The sequence below is a fragment of the Xyrauchen texanus genome, chromosome 20 (assembly GCF_025860055.1).
Source record: "Xyrauchen texanus isolate HMW12.3.18 chromosome 20, RBS_HiC_50CHRs, whole genome shotgun sequence".
Taxonomy (NCBI): Eukaryota; Metazoa; Chordata; class Actinopteri; order Cypriniformes; family Catostomidae; genus Xyrauchen; species Xyrauchen texanus.
In genome coordinates, this window is record NC_068295.1 from 12,132,336 (window position 1) to 12,148,497 (window position 16,162).

At 38.1% G+C, this 16,162-nt stretch overlaps 2 protein-coding genes across 3 annotated transcripts in view; both read right to left on the reverse strand.

Moving 5' to 3' along the window:
• Positions 1-1,865, reverse strand: part of LOC127660676 (proteasome activator complex subunit 4A-like) — a 42,933-nt gene extending 41,068 nt beyond the window's left edge. For both annotated transcript variants that reach the window (XM_052151035.1, XM_052151034.1), the window contains exon 1: positions 1,406-1,865. In XM_052151035.1, the coding sequence (XP_052006995.1) occupies positions 1,406-1,656 (251 nt within the window). In that variant the 5' untranslated portion in view covers positions 1,657-1,865. The remainder of the gene's footprint in view (positions 1-1,405) is intronic.
• A 9,330-nt stretch (positions 1,866-11,195) lies between these two features.
• Positions 11,196-16,162, reverse strand: part of LOC127660880 (thrombospondin-2-like) — a 37,024-nt gene continuing 32,057 nt past the window's right edge. Inside the window, exons 18-22 of the mRNA XM_052151341.1 lie at positions 14,471-14,698; positions 14,110-14,381; positions 13,675-13,772; positions 13,442-13,581; positions 11,196-12,377 (exon numbers count right to left, since the gene is read on the reverse strand). Of these exons, the coding sequence (XP_052007301.1) occupies positions 12,370-12,377; positions 13,442-13,581; positions 13,675-13,772; positions 14,110-14,381; positions 14,471-14,698 (746 nt within the window). The 3' untranslated portion in view covers positions 11,196-12,369. The remainder of the gene's footprint in view (positions 12,378-13,441; positions 13,582-13,674; positions 13,773-14,109; positions 14,382-14,470; positions 14,699-16,162) is intronic.

Consider the following 16,162-nt stretch of genomic DNA (forward strand, 5'->3'; position numbering starts at 1 on the left):
TCACTTTCTAAGGAAGAATGCAAAGTGTCTTGTTTTACCCATGTGGCTGGAATGGCATACAGTAGAGTATTGCTGTGCATGTTTGTTTACTGTTTACAGAGCCCTGTATTGCATCTCACAGAGTCACACGTCATCTGATCAGTAACAGTTTGTGCTTGTTGTGCTCTTAAAATAGCATTGAGTGTGGAAAACATGACAAGTCATTTTGCAATCACTGAACAAATATGTCTTGTTACAATCCAGTCAATTTCTCTCACAATGAGAGCTTACATCAATGAATGCATATTTTATAACACACATGGGTTAAAAAACAAAACATCACGTTGTTGTCAAGGTAAAATTTATTTATGCCACTAATCTGTAATAATTTATTAAAGGAATAGTTCACCAAATATGAAAATTCTCTCATCATTTGCTCACCCTCCTGCCATCTCAGATGTGTATGACTTTCTTTCTTTTGCTGAACACAAAGATTTTTAGAAGAATATCTCAGCTCTCTGGGTCCATACAATGCAAGTGAATGGTGACCAGACCTTTCAAGTTTCAAAAATCACATAAAGGCAGCATTAAAAATAATACACAGGACTCCAGCGGTTTAATATGTTTCATCTGAAGCGATGCAATCACTTTGGGTGAGAAACAGATCAATATTTAAATAATCTTTTACTATAAATCTCCCCTTTCACTTTCAGAATCTTAAAGTGAAAGTGGAGATTTACGGTAAAAAAAAGGAATGAAACATTGATATGTTTTTCACCCACACCTATCAAATCGCTTATGAAGATATGTTTTAAACCACTGGAGTCTTATTGTTTACTTTATGCGATGTTGGAGCTTTAAGGTTTTGGTCACCATTCACTTGCATTGAATGGACTGGTTTTCTTTTAATAATCTTTATTTGTGTTCAGCAAAAGAAAAAACTAATACGCATCTGGGATGGCATGAGGGTGAGTAAATGACAGAATTTTCATTTTTAGGTGAACTGTCCCTTTAACAACTATACACAAAAAAGATAGTGGATAACCCCAGGTTAAAATCTCGTGTATCATTCTAAAAGCGAACACCCAATAGTTTTTCTTTGTTTGAACAACGACACATAGTTGAAAATAAATGACACAGTGAAACAAATTGCGCCGTTAATGACTTTGATTAGCGCACTATTTAAAACGCAATGTAGTTATTTTAACCTAGTCTAAATACAAAGGGGTAATTCAGTGTTTCCACTCACATTGACTTTAAATAGGAACATAATATGTTTGGTGTATTATGTTAAAACGAAACAGAGCATTTAAGCGTGTGACTTTACACACAATCTAGGAACACAAAAAAACACTTTTTTTTTGGTACACATCATTTCCGGGTGAGTGTATAATGTTGGACGCGTTAATGCCTCCTAAATACTTACGTGGAAAGTTTCCTCGTCCAGAATAAGACACCTGGCCATACCTCCCTGAGCTGGACGGCTCGGCTGAGGTTTCCTTTGATCTGTGCCAAGATTTCATTAGACTCTTCGTCTAATTTGTCCTGGTAAGGCAGAAGCTCGTTGTAAACAATATCTTTTTGAGGAACAAACCCTAATAATTCGGATGCCTCCTTTTTCATATTACACTCCCCCAAATGTGGCCCCTCCACTTCGATTACATTAGAGACGGTCATGAAAAACAAACAAAAGCAAATATTCCAAATAGAGAAGAGCTTCTAAAATGAGAATTAAGAGACAAGAATATTATAAATTATACAGAAATATCGTAAATGTCAAAACCATAATAGAGCACTGATATCTTCTTGTTGTAAGTTCTTTTCGATTCTGAACGCTTGAGGAAAATGTGCACTTCTTTTAAGGAGAACAGCTTGTTGTTATGCATCGTATTTCTGTACGAGCGCTTCATGTATCCGTTTCATTCAAACACACACTCCACCCTCCTCACACAGTGCGTCACTTCCACCTGACCGCGTGAGCGCACACCACATGATGCACATTTTTTTATTTCCATATAAACAATACAAAATACAGAAACTAACATAACCGGGTATATGGTGCATAAGCACAGATCCAGGAACAGCGTTTTAAAACTTGTCACCACCGTCAAATAACAAATCCTACAGACCTACTATGGAGACGTCAAAGCTCATGTATATTAAATAAATCATGTTTATGCAAATTAGTTTTAAAAACGTGTTTTTTTTTTCTTTTTTGATTTTTCAAAGAACAAACTTTAAATTTTTGAAAATTCTCTCATCATGTACTCACCCTCATGCCATTCTAGATGGGTATGACTTTCTTTCTTCTGTTGAACACAAAAAACGATTTTTAGAAAAATATCTCAGGTCTGTAGGTCCACACAATGCAAGTGAATGGTTGTTAGATCTTTGAAGGTCCAAAAAGCATATACATGTAGCATAAAAATATATTAGTATTAAAAGTGATTTAATATATGTCTTCAGATGCTATATGATAGGTGTGGGTGAGCAACAGATCAATATTTAAGTCCTTTTTTACAATAAATCTCCACTTTAACTTTCACATTCTACTTTTCTTTCTGTGATTCACATTCTTTGTGCATCTCACCATCTACTGGGCATGGAGGACAATTTATAGTAAAAAAGGACTGAAATATTGATCTGTTTCTCACCCACCCCTATCAGCTCGCTTCTGAAGGTTTGGATTTAACCACTGAAGTCATATGGATAACTTTTATGCTGCCTTTATGTGCTTTCTAACTTTTATTTCATGGACCTACAGAGCTGAGATATTCTCCTAAAAATCTTCGATTGTGTTCAGCAGAAGAAAGAAAGTCATACATATCTAGGGTGGCATAAGGGTGAGTAAATGATGAGAGAATTTTCATTTTTGGGTGAGCGAACTTTAAACCCTTTGTGGAAAATTTTATATCCAGAAATGCAAGATTCCAAACCCAACTTTATAAAAGGCTTTCTGTAATGATTTAAAATTATAATTTTTTTGACTCCCTGGGTTCTACTTCAAACAAGAAGCGAACAAAACGTATTTTTTATTGAAAATAAGTATTGACTTATTGCAAACATATGGGTTATCTAAAGGTGTAATTATTTATTTGTGTTTTTTATATTTTCAATTTTATTTATTTATTTTTGTTGAGTTGTGTTCACTTGTTTTTTATGCTGTATAAGTAGCCTATATATATATATATATATATATATATATATATATATATATATATATATATATATATATATATATATATATATATATATATATATATATATATATATTTATTTATTTATTTATTTATTTTTTTTGTATATGCACTGTACGTTTTCTAAATTCACAAGATTTGCTTATGAAAATCAGTACGGTTTTGCTGACGTCGCTTTCGTCACATTCCTATCGGAATGTTTCGAACATGAATATTGATAAGGGTTTGCTGACGATTCTTGGTTCCCTTTCAATTGAATGGCAGGGGTCATTAATATTAATTTTCAAAACCTGTTCCATGGTAGGATTAATAAATTCGTTTCTCGATATGGCACAATTGACACCTAACAAAAGACAAGAAATCGTATTCTGTAGTTTTATTTCAACATCTCAAACTGTATTTATATTTTATGATTGTTGGGCAATTAGGAATGTTGTTTGCTGTAAATAAGTAGCTAAGTATTGGCTTTAATACTCGGTCATGATTGCGTAGCCATTATAATCTGTGATGTTTAGTGACATCTGTGCGAAAGTTTGATTACTCAAGAGCTCAGTCCATGGGATCTGTAAACAACAAGGTCTCAAAAAGCCCCTTGAAAGGTCAACAAGTTAATAAGAAGGCATGTGAGGCTCTGCGTGACTGGTCTGCACATTTAGATCTTCTGTAGATCTATTTGTTTTCATCATAAAACAGGAATGTGGTTTGATACCGACGAAAGTCAGTAGTCTCTAAGCCAAAAAGACAGGACAACAACCACACTTTAACATTGTATTCCTGTATTTAATAGTGCCAGAAAATAAGGTAAATAAAATAAGTATTTTCAAGCCTCTTAAGGTAAAAAGCCTTTTACACACATTCACAGATACATATTTATACGGGAAAGAAATACCAGTAGAGGTCGTCATTCACATTCACGGAATTTTCAAGCGCAGTTGTTTCCTTTGACGAGTGCAGTGTTGTTAAGTTCATTCATCCATTTACAACCAGCGATGTTCTTTATTCAGTATCCTCCAATTAACTGACCCAGTGTGCTAGGTAACCTATTCCTTAACACACTTTTAGTACAAATGTCATTAATACTATGAAACTGAATTCTTATCTGTTAGCGTTAGACCATCAGTTGTGTCTTCAGAATTATGATATTACTTTTTCGTTATTTTATCACAAAGCATGAAACGAGAATGTATCTGTATCATATTCATTAATATATTTACATATACAGTGACTATTTGTCTGTTTTGTCAATTTGTATATGTACACAGGCATTAATGGCATATAAGCAGGTCCGGGGTGTAACGGAATACATGTAACAGGATTACGTATTTAAATTACAAAATATAAGTAACTTTATTCCACTACAGTTACAATTTAAATAATTGGTATTTAGAATACAGTTACATTCAAAAAGTATTTTGATACTGAAGAGATTACTTTGGATGTTAATGTAATTTGTTTCATTTAATATTTAGTCCTTTCAGGTGGAAAGCATTTATAAATGATGCGATACAAAGTGCATTTGAACAGCGGTGAAACACTTTCTTATGATGTGTTGAATTCATACGAGCAGACAGAGAAATAAGTTTGAAGTTTGAGCAGAAGAAATAGAAATAAACCTTGTGTAACTTGTCATATTTACACTAAGTTAAAATGCTATTTCTAGCCATTTTACATACACGTTACCAGGCACGATCATATTTTTTAACAAGAAATTTCACGTTGGATCATAATTTCTAGAAGTAATCCAAAGTATTTAGAATACATTACTGATCTTGAGTAATCTAACAGAATACATTACAAATTACATTTTTCAGCATGTATTCTGTAGTCTGTAGTGGAATACATTTCAAAAGTAATTCTCCCAACCCTGCATATAAGGCATCACAAAATCTAGATAAAGATACTTTTATCAATGCCACAATGTAAATGGGCAATAGCAGATTACACATTCTTAAATAAGAAAGCAATTTTCTTACAATATGTGTATATAGCACCTGCCACACAGGTGCTGCTATTTGCACTCAAAATATTTGGTGGAAACACAGAAATTGAAGACAAACTGCACCCTTTACAGTTGCTGCAATGGTGCAGTGTGAAAAGATGGTGTAATTCAGCTTTGTTTTTATGCGGACAACAGGGATTCAATTCCCACTTTAGTCCCACTTTTCCCCATAATGTTTCCTGTTTCCATTCTTAATATTTCCTTTAATACTAATTAAAATAATTGTTAAAATTAATATAGGGAGTTGTGTGGTGCCATGCGAGGTTCGGACTTGTGAACGGTGAGCTATGTGCACTTTGCTGGTTTTAATACTTTTTATGTCATAAACCGGTGAGATTCGATATACCCTGATTCTTAGCTGTTCTAGGAAGACAATATGTCAAAGAATTCAAAATCCTTGAGCTCTGGAGACATTAAAAGGCACTTACATGCTCAAGCTGAAGCCCCGAGCAGCAGGCCGAAAGCCCGGGTCTCAATTTGGCCAGTGAGGTGAAAGAGATTCGGCATCAACTGATGAACATGTCGGCAATCCTGACCAAGTTCGTTGCGGACTCATTCACTGAGGTGGTTACAAGAGTGGTGAATGCTGAGAAACGGATATATTATCTGGAGTCATCGTAGAGGGAATTAACTGCTAAACCACTAGCAACCAAGGTGGACTTGGAACACATTTGGGAAAAGTTAGAAGACCATGAGAATCGTAACCGGTGAAACAACGTCAGAATTATTGGAATTATTAAGTGAGCAGCGGGTCAGAATATGGTGGAATTTCTGGACGGACTCTTTCCGAGTCTGTTCGACATAACAGGCCATATACTGGAAATCGAGCGAGCTCATAGAGTTCCGGCTCAGCAATCCACTGAGGGAGACATGCCTGATCAATTCTGGACAAATTTCTGGATCATCTGATAAAGATTTTGTGTCATGCGAGGTGAGGAGTAAAGGAAGTCTTTCTTGGAAGAACCTTCTTGTTCCCAGACTTTGCGAATTCAACAAGAGAGAAACATGATCGATTCTACGAATACAAGAAATTCTTACATCAACGTAAGGTCGCTTTTGCACTGCTGTTCCCGGCCAAATTGAGAATAGATGCTAAGGATGTCCGTGAAGTATTTACATATCCCCAAAAAGCATTGTCCTTCAAAAAGTCAATGGAATGAGTAAGCCATTGTGTGATTCTCATGTTGCAGCCGAGTGGGCCACTGGAACCCCTCATGATATAATATTGGGAGGAGACTGTAATCTATTGATGGACTCAGTCCTTGATCATAGTGAAGAAAAAGTGTGTAAGCCCCTTAGAGCAACATTGATGCTCACAGGATGTGTAAAAATAGTGGTCTTACAGATATTTGGAGACTTTTGAACCCATCTGGTAGGGAATATACATTCTTTTCATCAGTCCATAAGATTTATTCTAGATTTATTATTCTTTATTTATATCTAATTCGCTCATTTCTTCTGTTGCTGACTGTTCAATTGGAAATATCATAGTCTCAGATCACTCCCTGGTGAGTTTAGAGATGTTGCCACATACAGAGAAAAATAAATCATATAGTTGGCGCTTAAGTGCATCCCTTTTGCAAAATCCTGATTTCCAACAAATGTTAAAGGCTGAAATCAATGTTTATATGGAGACCAACTGGTCCTCAGTATCTTCTGTGGGTGTGGCTTGTGAGGCACTTAAGGTAGTTCTTAGGGGTTGGATCATACAGTATGCCTCATTGATGAAAAAAATCAAAAGCATGAGAACTCGTAGAGTTGGAAGGGAATATAAAAAGTGCAGAGGCAGAGCTGAAGCGCCAAATGCCATCTGATGGCCTAAGAGAATTTACCCAATTGAAATACAGGTGTAATACTATTTTGTTGCAGAAGGTGGAGTTTTAGCTATTCAGGGCAAGACAGACATACTTTGAGTCAGGGGACAAAGCAGGGAAGCTTTTGGCTAGATATATAAAGCAGAGAGAGTCTTTATCTACCATTCCCTCAGTGAAATCTGCTGGTTGTGAAATTTTTACAGATTATTTTAAAGAATCTTATATAGTTCCATGTCTTCATCTACTGATGAAGATATTAGAAACTTTGTGGAACCATTAGAACTCCCTAAACTGACTGCTGAGCAAAAAAAATGATCTTGATTCTGAGATAACCTTGGAGGAGCTTGGTGAGGTTTTTAGATCTTATGCTACAGAATTGGCTCCACTTTTGCTAGAAGTTTATATGGAATCATTAAAGAATGGAAAGCTTCCGCCAACCATGATGCAAGCCCGGATCAGTCTGATCCTTAAAAAGGTCTATGATCAGTATCATGTGGTCAGTGTGAATGATCAGACTTTATTGATGGTCGCTGCCATCACACTTGACACCGAAAACACATTTGATATCATAGAAGAGATAAGGGTAAAAAGATTTTGGAAATCTATGGGTTTTGGAGTACATTTATTGGATGTATTAAGTTACTTTATAGACACCCGGTAGTGGCGGTACAAACAAATGAATTAATTTCAGATTATTTTACTAGCAGGGTTGCCCTCTTCCACCATTATTGTTCTGTGTTGCCATGGAACCATTAGCAGCCACGATAAGAAAGGAGGATGATTTTCCAGGGGTGATGGCAGGAGGTGTGGTGCAGAAGCTTCTGCTTTACACAGATGATATTTTATTATTTGTCTCTGACCCTTCTAGATCTAAGTCATGCCACAACAGAATTACTAATTCCTTTTCTTAGTTCTTGGGATACAGAGTTAATTGGTCTAAATACGAGGCTTTGTCTCTGACAGCGTACTGCCTGATAACGGCTTTTCAGCCAGGCACCTTTCAGTGGCCCAAACAGCTCATTAAGTATTTGAGTATTTTATTCCCAGCAAATTTGTGTGATTTGTGCGAGTTAAGTTTGACCCTTTAATAAAAAGGTTTTCGAGCAATGTGGGCAGATGGGCTTCATTACATTTTCGATGATTGGGAAGGTTAATGTTATTGGTGTAGTGGTCTAAAGCACAGAACTGTTAATCAAAAGGATGCTGGTTCGATCCCCACAGCCACCACCATTGTGTCCTTGAGCAAGGCACTTAACTCCAGGTTGCTCCGTGGGGATTGTCACTGTAAAAAGTGCACTGTAAGTCGCTTTGGATAAAAGCATCTGTCAAATGCATAAATGTAAATGTATATGATTCGAAAATTCAACTACCTGCTACAGTCTCTCCCTATAGATGTCCCCCTCTCTTATTTCAAGAAATTTGATAGCATAGTGAAGTCCTTAATTTCGAATGGGAAATGTCCCAGATTACATTTCAGTAAGCTGCATAGGCCAATTGACATAGGTGGGCTAGGCCTTCCCAAGAGTTTGTTTTATTATTATGTCTTCGGTCTCAGACATTTGGCTCAATGGTCGCTTCCACCTGAGAGAGCCCCTCCCTGGTTTTGTGTTGAAAAGGAAGTTCTTGCCTCTATTTCGCCATTGCAAAGCCTTTCTATCAAACTAACTGGAGAAGTTAAATTTCACCCTGTTATCTCACATTAGCACTCGGTATGGACAAAAGTGTACAGAGTGTTTCATTCAGACATTTATTTAAAAATGGGCAATGGGGCGGTCATCGATGTTCAGAATAGACACATAAAGAGTTGGGTCCTAACCAGTGTCATGATCACCAGACAGATACTCAAGAGATTGGGTTATGTGTAAGGGTAGGTGTAAGGTGTTCTATGGGACTCTAAAAAACACTTTGCAGTTACACTGTATGTTAGTATTTAATTAGGGCTTAGTGCAAAGAAGATGCTTTGTGTTACTATTTACACTTATTTCAAAATAATCTCCCCAATAATCAAAAGAACCCCAATCACACTCCAATCAGTTGGAGAATAATTAAGTTCTGGAAAAAACTAGGGTTTTTGGCATGCCACAACTTAGGAGGACTAATTTATGAACTTCCATGAAGCCCTGTTCTTTCCACAGAGCCTGAACCGCTATTCATTTATTCATTATTAGATTTGTAACTCAATGGGTGGACTGAATATTAACCTGATAAGGCCAATGTGTGAGTAGAATAATTCCAAAACATTTCAGCACATATTGAGTCAAAGTACAAGCCTGAATGTCAAAGATAAAACCTTGTGTTTTAATATAACTGAGAACCATTGGCAAAGATCTCTTTACTGAGTTTACCCAAGCAGTAACTAGTGTCTATATCATTATGGTGCTGGTTTATGTTCAGGAGATGAAAGCAGATTGTTACTTGCTTCCCAGGATACTGAACTTGCAGTCCAGTGGAAACTGCTTTAGTTTTCACATTCACATGTGATTATGCAGAACACTGAGAGAGACCCTTCCCAGCCTGACCAGAACTGTTTGAGCAGCTCTTTGACCCCTGCACCCAGACAAGCAAATATTTCTGACAGCAAACTGAAACTCAACCAGCAATGTCAAGCATAGCCACAATAATTACCCATCCAGCTTTAATGTAAAGGCAAAATGAAAGTGCCCTTTCAGCCTTCAAAAATTGGGCAGTCTGCATTTTCCCTTTCCAAGTCTGCAATGACATAACCGAGGAACATGGCTGACATCACAAGCAAGATGATTTCTTTGGCCCAAAGTAAAATAATAAAAAATATCAGGGTCCAGAACACTCCATCCATTTATTTAATTGCATGACTTTCCTCCATGAAACATAAGATGAGATGCTAGACAGAATGTTAGGGACTGACAGCCTATTCACTTCCATTGCATAATTTTTCCCATATAATGAAAGTGAATGATGACTAAGTGTCAGCATAATGGTAATCCATATGACGCCAGTGATTTAATCCAAATCTTCAGAAGCAGTTTGATAGCTGTGGGTGAGAAACTATATTTCAATATTTCAGTCCTTTTTTACTATAATTACTCCTCCCTGTCCAGTAAGTGGTTAGTGAATAGGTACCAAAAATCTGAAGCTCCCAAAGCACATAAAGACAGCATAAAAGTAATCCATATGACTTCAGTGGTTGAATCCATATAATCAGAAGCTATATAAGTGTGGTTGAGAAACAGAACACAATTTAAGTTATCAATCTCCACTTTCACTTTCTTCTTCTTTACGCCGATTCACATTATTCATGCATATTGCCACGTACTGGGCAGGGAGAAGTATTTATAGTAAAAAAAAATACTTACAAATATTGATCTGTTTCTCACCTACACTTATCATGTATCAGCTTCTGAAGACATGTATTAAACCACTTAAGGAATCTTAAGGATTACGTTAATGCTGCTTTTTGGAGCTGCACAATTTGGTACCCATTCACTTGCATTGTGAGGACCTACAGAAATAAATATTCTTCTAAAAATATTTGTGTTCAGCAGAAGAAAGAAAGTCATACACATCTTAGATGGCATGAGGGTGAGTAAATGAAAGAATTAACATTTTTGGGTGAACTATGCCTTTAACTTGATTATCTATTGAAGCCAGTTTCTGGCTTGTTTAAACATGCACATTTACCACTCTTGGGTCTTAATGTATTTACAGCATATTAATGGTACCTTGGCATCTGCTGTAGAGCAGCTGCAAGTCCCAAAATGCCAATCAGTGCCAATCTCCAGGCGGACATTGAGAATGTGACGCCTGGAGATCACAAAAGACTTGGAACACTTAAATGTAAGAAAAAAATTAAAATTGAGATGGGTTTACAAAGAAAAATGCAGAAAAAATGTTATACAAATGCAATGTAAAAATGGGAATGTATCCGGACAATGTCAGTACAGTAGGTTGTTGAGTAACAGTTGTCTTTGTATGGAGCCTTTCAATAATGCAAGAATATTTTTGCAATAAAACTGATTCCACATGTTAGGGAAACAATTTTTATGCTTTCCATTTGTCAGCCCCCTACTACTACTTGTAGCCTTAAAGGAAAATTTGTGCAGTTGTTTTAAATTATGAGAGTGAATGTAGAAAGTAATTGCTAGAACATAAATTGTATTGTTAATGATGTACATTACAGTATTTAGAAAGATTCCAAAGCACCAGTCCTAAATGGAAAAAACTGTGTGTAAACCTTTTATTTAAGAACAACAGTAAAATGGTAAGAACAATTATAGAAAACGTTACAAGGTTTTCTGGAGATGTTGCTTAAAAAGGCATTGAACTTTTTTTTATTTATTATTATTATTATTTTTTTTTTACAAAATATGAAATATGGTTATGAAAAAAAAAGACAAACACATTGATGAATCTGAAGGCTCAACAACATTCTGGACTGAATGAATAACACAATTTACATATGTACGTATTGATATATAAACTATAGTCAATTTGTCCTATGAAGTTTCATATGCACTCCCATGACATTTGCTCTGATAAAAAGGATAAAAATAAGACACTAAATGAAAAAGTGGTTCAAGACCACCAAGTTTGTGTTGAAAGTAACAATTGCAGTGTGCAGCGTGATATCTCAAAAAAGAAATACTCACATTTCCATCTCACATTTAGAAAATAATTCTATCAATTACTGAAAGATACAAAGCTGCATAGGCATGAAGTTGCATAGTAAATGTCTAGAAGCACAGCGATTAAAATGTTTTAAATCTCTATTTCTGCAATAGTCAAATTTTGTAAGTGTAAACAAATAAATTAGTATTTACAATGTCTAGGTTCTGAAAGCACTACAAAAAAACTAGACAAACTTAGTACTGAAATGCAAGAGTCATATAAATACTTTACACAAGTAATTATGATACAGTCTTAATATAAACATCTTCATCTCACAGCTCTCTAAAACATCAATATGCTCAAACCCAAAGCCCCTGTTAGAATCAAGGGTTGTAGAAAAAGATATATCCGTTACAACAGCAAATCCAAAGAAAAATTCAGCAAAATGTAACAATACACAGGAAGTCCAAAAATCTTGTGCAAGTAAAACAGATTTAGTTATCCTAAAAATTCTTTGTATGTTTGTTTGTTCTATTAAACAAGCCATCCTTTGACTAAAAAAAGATTGAGCTCAAATAGCTTCTAAAAAGGGTTCTAAACCTTAAGTGACAGCACGAAACAGCTATCCGATGAATCCCTATAAATGTGCGTCTGATACTATATGCTCACTATTTCTCCTTTATAGGATAGTTTTGGCTGGGGGTCCTCCAAAGTCCTTGTTTTTAGTGTTTGGTCAGAAAGTGTGCAAGTGTGTTGTTGTGCCATAGTCTTTTACAGGTTCTGTTTCGTTTCTTGCTCAGTTATCTGAAAGGAAGAAAAATAATTAAAAAATAGTTTGATGATATTGAATAAACAGACTATTTTTTGGTAATACAGGCCTTGTTTTCATAAAGCAGTTGTCAACCTAATAATAATATCAAATATGCAACATGTATTATTTAAAAATGAATGTTGAAACAAATTCAAACCCTGTCTCTTATGCCACTGATTAAGACACAAGGTACCTTACCAACACTTCGTTTTTGAGGTTTTAAGATTAGTGAAAGTGTCTGTGACAAGGAGGAGGGCGGGGCCGGGCCGTGAGTGCACACGGCCGCCCCCCAATTGGGCTAATCAGCCGAGAAGAGGAATAAAGCCGAGCCGGATGTGGCAGTTTGGGAGAGAGAGCCACACGCAGTTGCGTTTAAAAAAAAATTATATTTATGTCTTTTTAAGATTTCATTAAAACTCGCTCTGGTCCGTCCAGGGAGGAGCGGCTGTCGTCCGGCTGAGGGTGGAGCAGTGGCCGAGGACCAGGCGACGGCGTGTCTGGGAAACAGCGAGCACTTTTTTTTCTCTCCCTCTCCTCTCTCTCTCTCTCTCTCTCACTATCGCTCCGCCCCACTCTTTCCCTTTCCCTTATTCCCTCCCCTTGTTTCCCTCCCAGGTCTCGAAAGGGGAAAGCCTGCCGGCCTGCGCAGCCAGAAAGGCAACACCCCCCCCCCTTTCTGATGTAAGTCATGCCTGGGGGTTCCCTGGCCTGAGGCAAAGGAGGGAGGAGTGTGACGAGGAGGAGGGCGGGGCCGGACTGATATTGCGGGCAGCCGGCCTCCAATTGGGCAAATCATCCAAGGAGAGGTATAAAGTCGAGCCATATGCGGCAGTTTAGGAGAGAGGGAGAGCCATACGCAGCTGCCATGTATGTTTATGTTCATGTCTTTTGAAGTTTTAATTAAAAATTATTTTGACTGTTCAGCTGGTTCCCACCTCCTCCTTACCCATTTTACCCCTGTTACAGTGTCCAATCGACAGACAGGCGCAAAAACACATTCTGTGTGAACGGTCCCTTACAGTTTCATGCTCAAGTTCTGTTATGCTAATCTACTCACCTCGACACTCATACTTCAGATCAGAGAAGTAAACCAATTCCTGGGAGAACACAAACAGTCCTAATCTCCCTCCTGCTAGTGACTTATCATAAACTGGTCCTGAGTCTGCCATGATCTGTTTCCCCTCATAAACCACCACTCTGGAGAAAAAGAACATAGATCTATCAACTATACACACTTTTTAATATGATTACTATGTCTGTCTATGCCCTTAAGACCTTTCTGTTAATCACCTGATGAAGCCTGTCTTGGGTCTGTGGATGAGATGCCACCTGTAAGCAGTGTAATCCTTCCAGCCGATATTCTTGGGGTCATGCCACAGTGTGCGGACCTGTCAAAGTGCATGCAGTGATTACTTTTAAAAAAGCTTCCCATAAATGCTAATAGATGTAAATTATAAGCAGGCCCAGATGGAATCTTTCACATTTACGGCACTGATTTTGGTGGAAAATCTGTGGAACTCTGCAAAATGGATTTAAATGTGGCCAAAATGTCTTAAACAGGTCTGAGAGCACTATACACTTATTAATAGCTGAAAGCATTACCAAATTAGCCTACATATTTAGTAAATAACCCACAAAGGGCAGGGAATGTGTAGAACTTTGTGAATGACTGGTGTTTACACATGTAGATTCTGTGTGTTCCTGATCATTTTTAATGAGTCTTACCTGTCCAGGAGTGTCCCCTGTGTGCCACAGGGCGTTTCGCAGGTGCTCCCCTGTGCCCGTGGTGGAGTTGACCACTTTCAGAGAAACCCCTGAGATGCCAAAGGCTTTTGAAGGCTCCTCTTCCCAGTATGTCTGTGTAATCTGCTTCCACATTACCACATAGAATCGCCCACTAGACTGATAGCCAAACACAAACCCGGCATAATCGTCATCTCTGTCAGTGTTGACGTAGAAAGTGCCACTGAAGTCCACAGCATTAAACTCATCAAAACCTAATGAGTGATTAAAACATTGAAGAATATTTTATCAATAAAGTAAAAATCATATTCAGATAGACTTTTCTGAATGCTCCCATACTCACCCACAGCAATACCAGGGTCAGAATTGGCAGTTTGAACCAACTCTTTGCCCTGATGTCGGACCACCCAGTTGGGATCAATTTGTGTAGTTCCTTTGGGGTCCAAATGCACCATCTGAAACTTGCGGAAGTCAGTGTTACCGATGGCATCATTCTCAGGGCACACGTCCAAAATGTCTGGAATGTTGTCGTTGTCAAAATCGTCTTTGCATCCATCACCTCTTCCATCCCCTGTGGATAAACAAAATTACATAAGTCAACATGAAGCGCTGTTCCCAACCCATTTAACTTTATTAATCTGACGTATTTCAGAGTGCAACAGGGTATTCACCAAGGAAAACTTCAGGGCGGGCATTATTTTATCAATGAAGAATTGATTGGATTATGAAAAGTGGCTGTACATACAAGAACTGATATGAGTGTATGGAAGGGAGGGGTTAAAAAGTAAAGGGATTCAAGGGATGTCTGCCAAAAAGTCATTTCAGAGGTGCAGAAAGTCATATTTGGTAATGTGAAGACAATTTTTATTTATTTGTAATAACGTGAACTGATGAATTGTGGACAATAAGTACATTTACATGCATTAAGAAAGAAAATAGGGCCAAATTAGCTTTTGTATTGAGTCAGTTTGTATTGACCATGTTTACATGCACTTAAGAAATGGTTAATTCCAGGATTTTTACAGAAAGTGGCTTTCTTTCACACACAAGGGATTAAGAGAAAGCGGTTTAACACACCCAGGTTTCTCCTGGAGAATGCAGCTTCTGTTTAATTTCTCCTGATGCAGCAGAAATAATAAAATATATCTGGGGGTACAGTACAGCAGGAAACCGATGGAGTGCGTACTCCAGGTAGGGAATGAGGTTTTGCCCCAAGTGAAGGAGTTCAAGTACCTCGGGGTCTTGTTCACGAGTGAGGGAACAATGGAGCGGGAGGTTGGCCGGAGAATTGGGGCAGCGGGGGCGGTATTGCATTCGCTCTATCGCACCGTTGTCACGAAAAGAGAGCTGAGCCGAAAGGCAAAGCTCTCGATCTACCGGTCAATTTTTGTTCCTACCCTCACCTATGGTCATGAAGGTTGGGTCATGACCAAAAGTACCAGGTTGCGAGTACAAGCGGCCGAAATGGGCTTCCACAGAAGGGTGGCGGGCTTCTCCCTTAGAGATAGGGTGAGGAGCTCAGTCATCCGTGAGGAGCTCGGAGTAGAGCCGCTGCTCCTTTGCGTCTAAAGGAGTCAGTTGAGGTGGTTTGGGCATCTGGTAAGGATGCCCCCTGGCCGCCTCCCTAGGGAGGTGTTTCAGGCACGTCCAGCTGGGAGGAGGCCTCGGGGAAGACCCAGGACTAGGTGGAGAGATTACATCTCCACACTGGCCTGGGAAAGCCTTGGGGTCCCCCAGTCAGAGCAGGTTAATGTGGCTCGGGATAGGGAAGTTTGGGGCCCCCTGCTGGAGCAGCTGCCCCCGCGACCCGACTTCGGATAAGCGGTTGAAGATGGATGGATGGATGGATGGGAGTACAGTGGGAAAAGCACATAGACTAAAAAACTATACCTATTTATACACACCAATGTAAAATTTAGACTGTCCTTCACGTTCGCGTATATGCGCTCGTACATTGGGGGAATCTCAAAGTTTTCCGTAAGAGGGAAACCCCATTATTTTAGCGCAACTGCGCTGCAGGTCATGATGGAAAGTT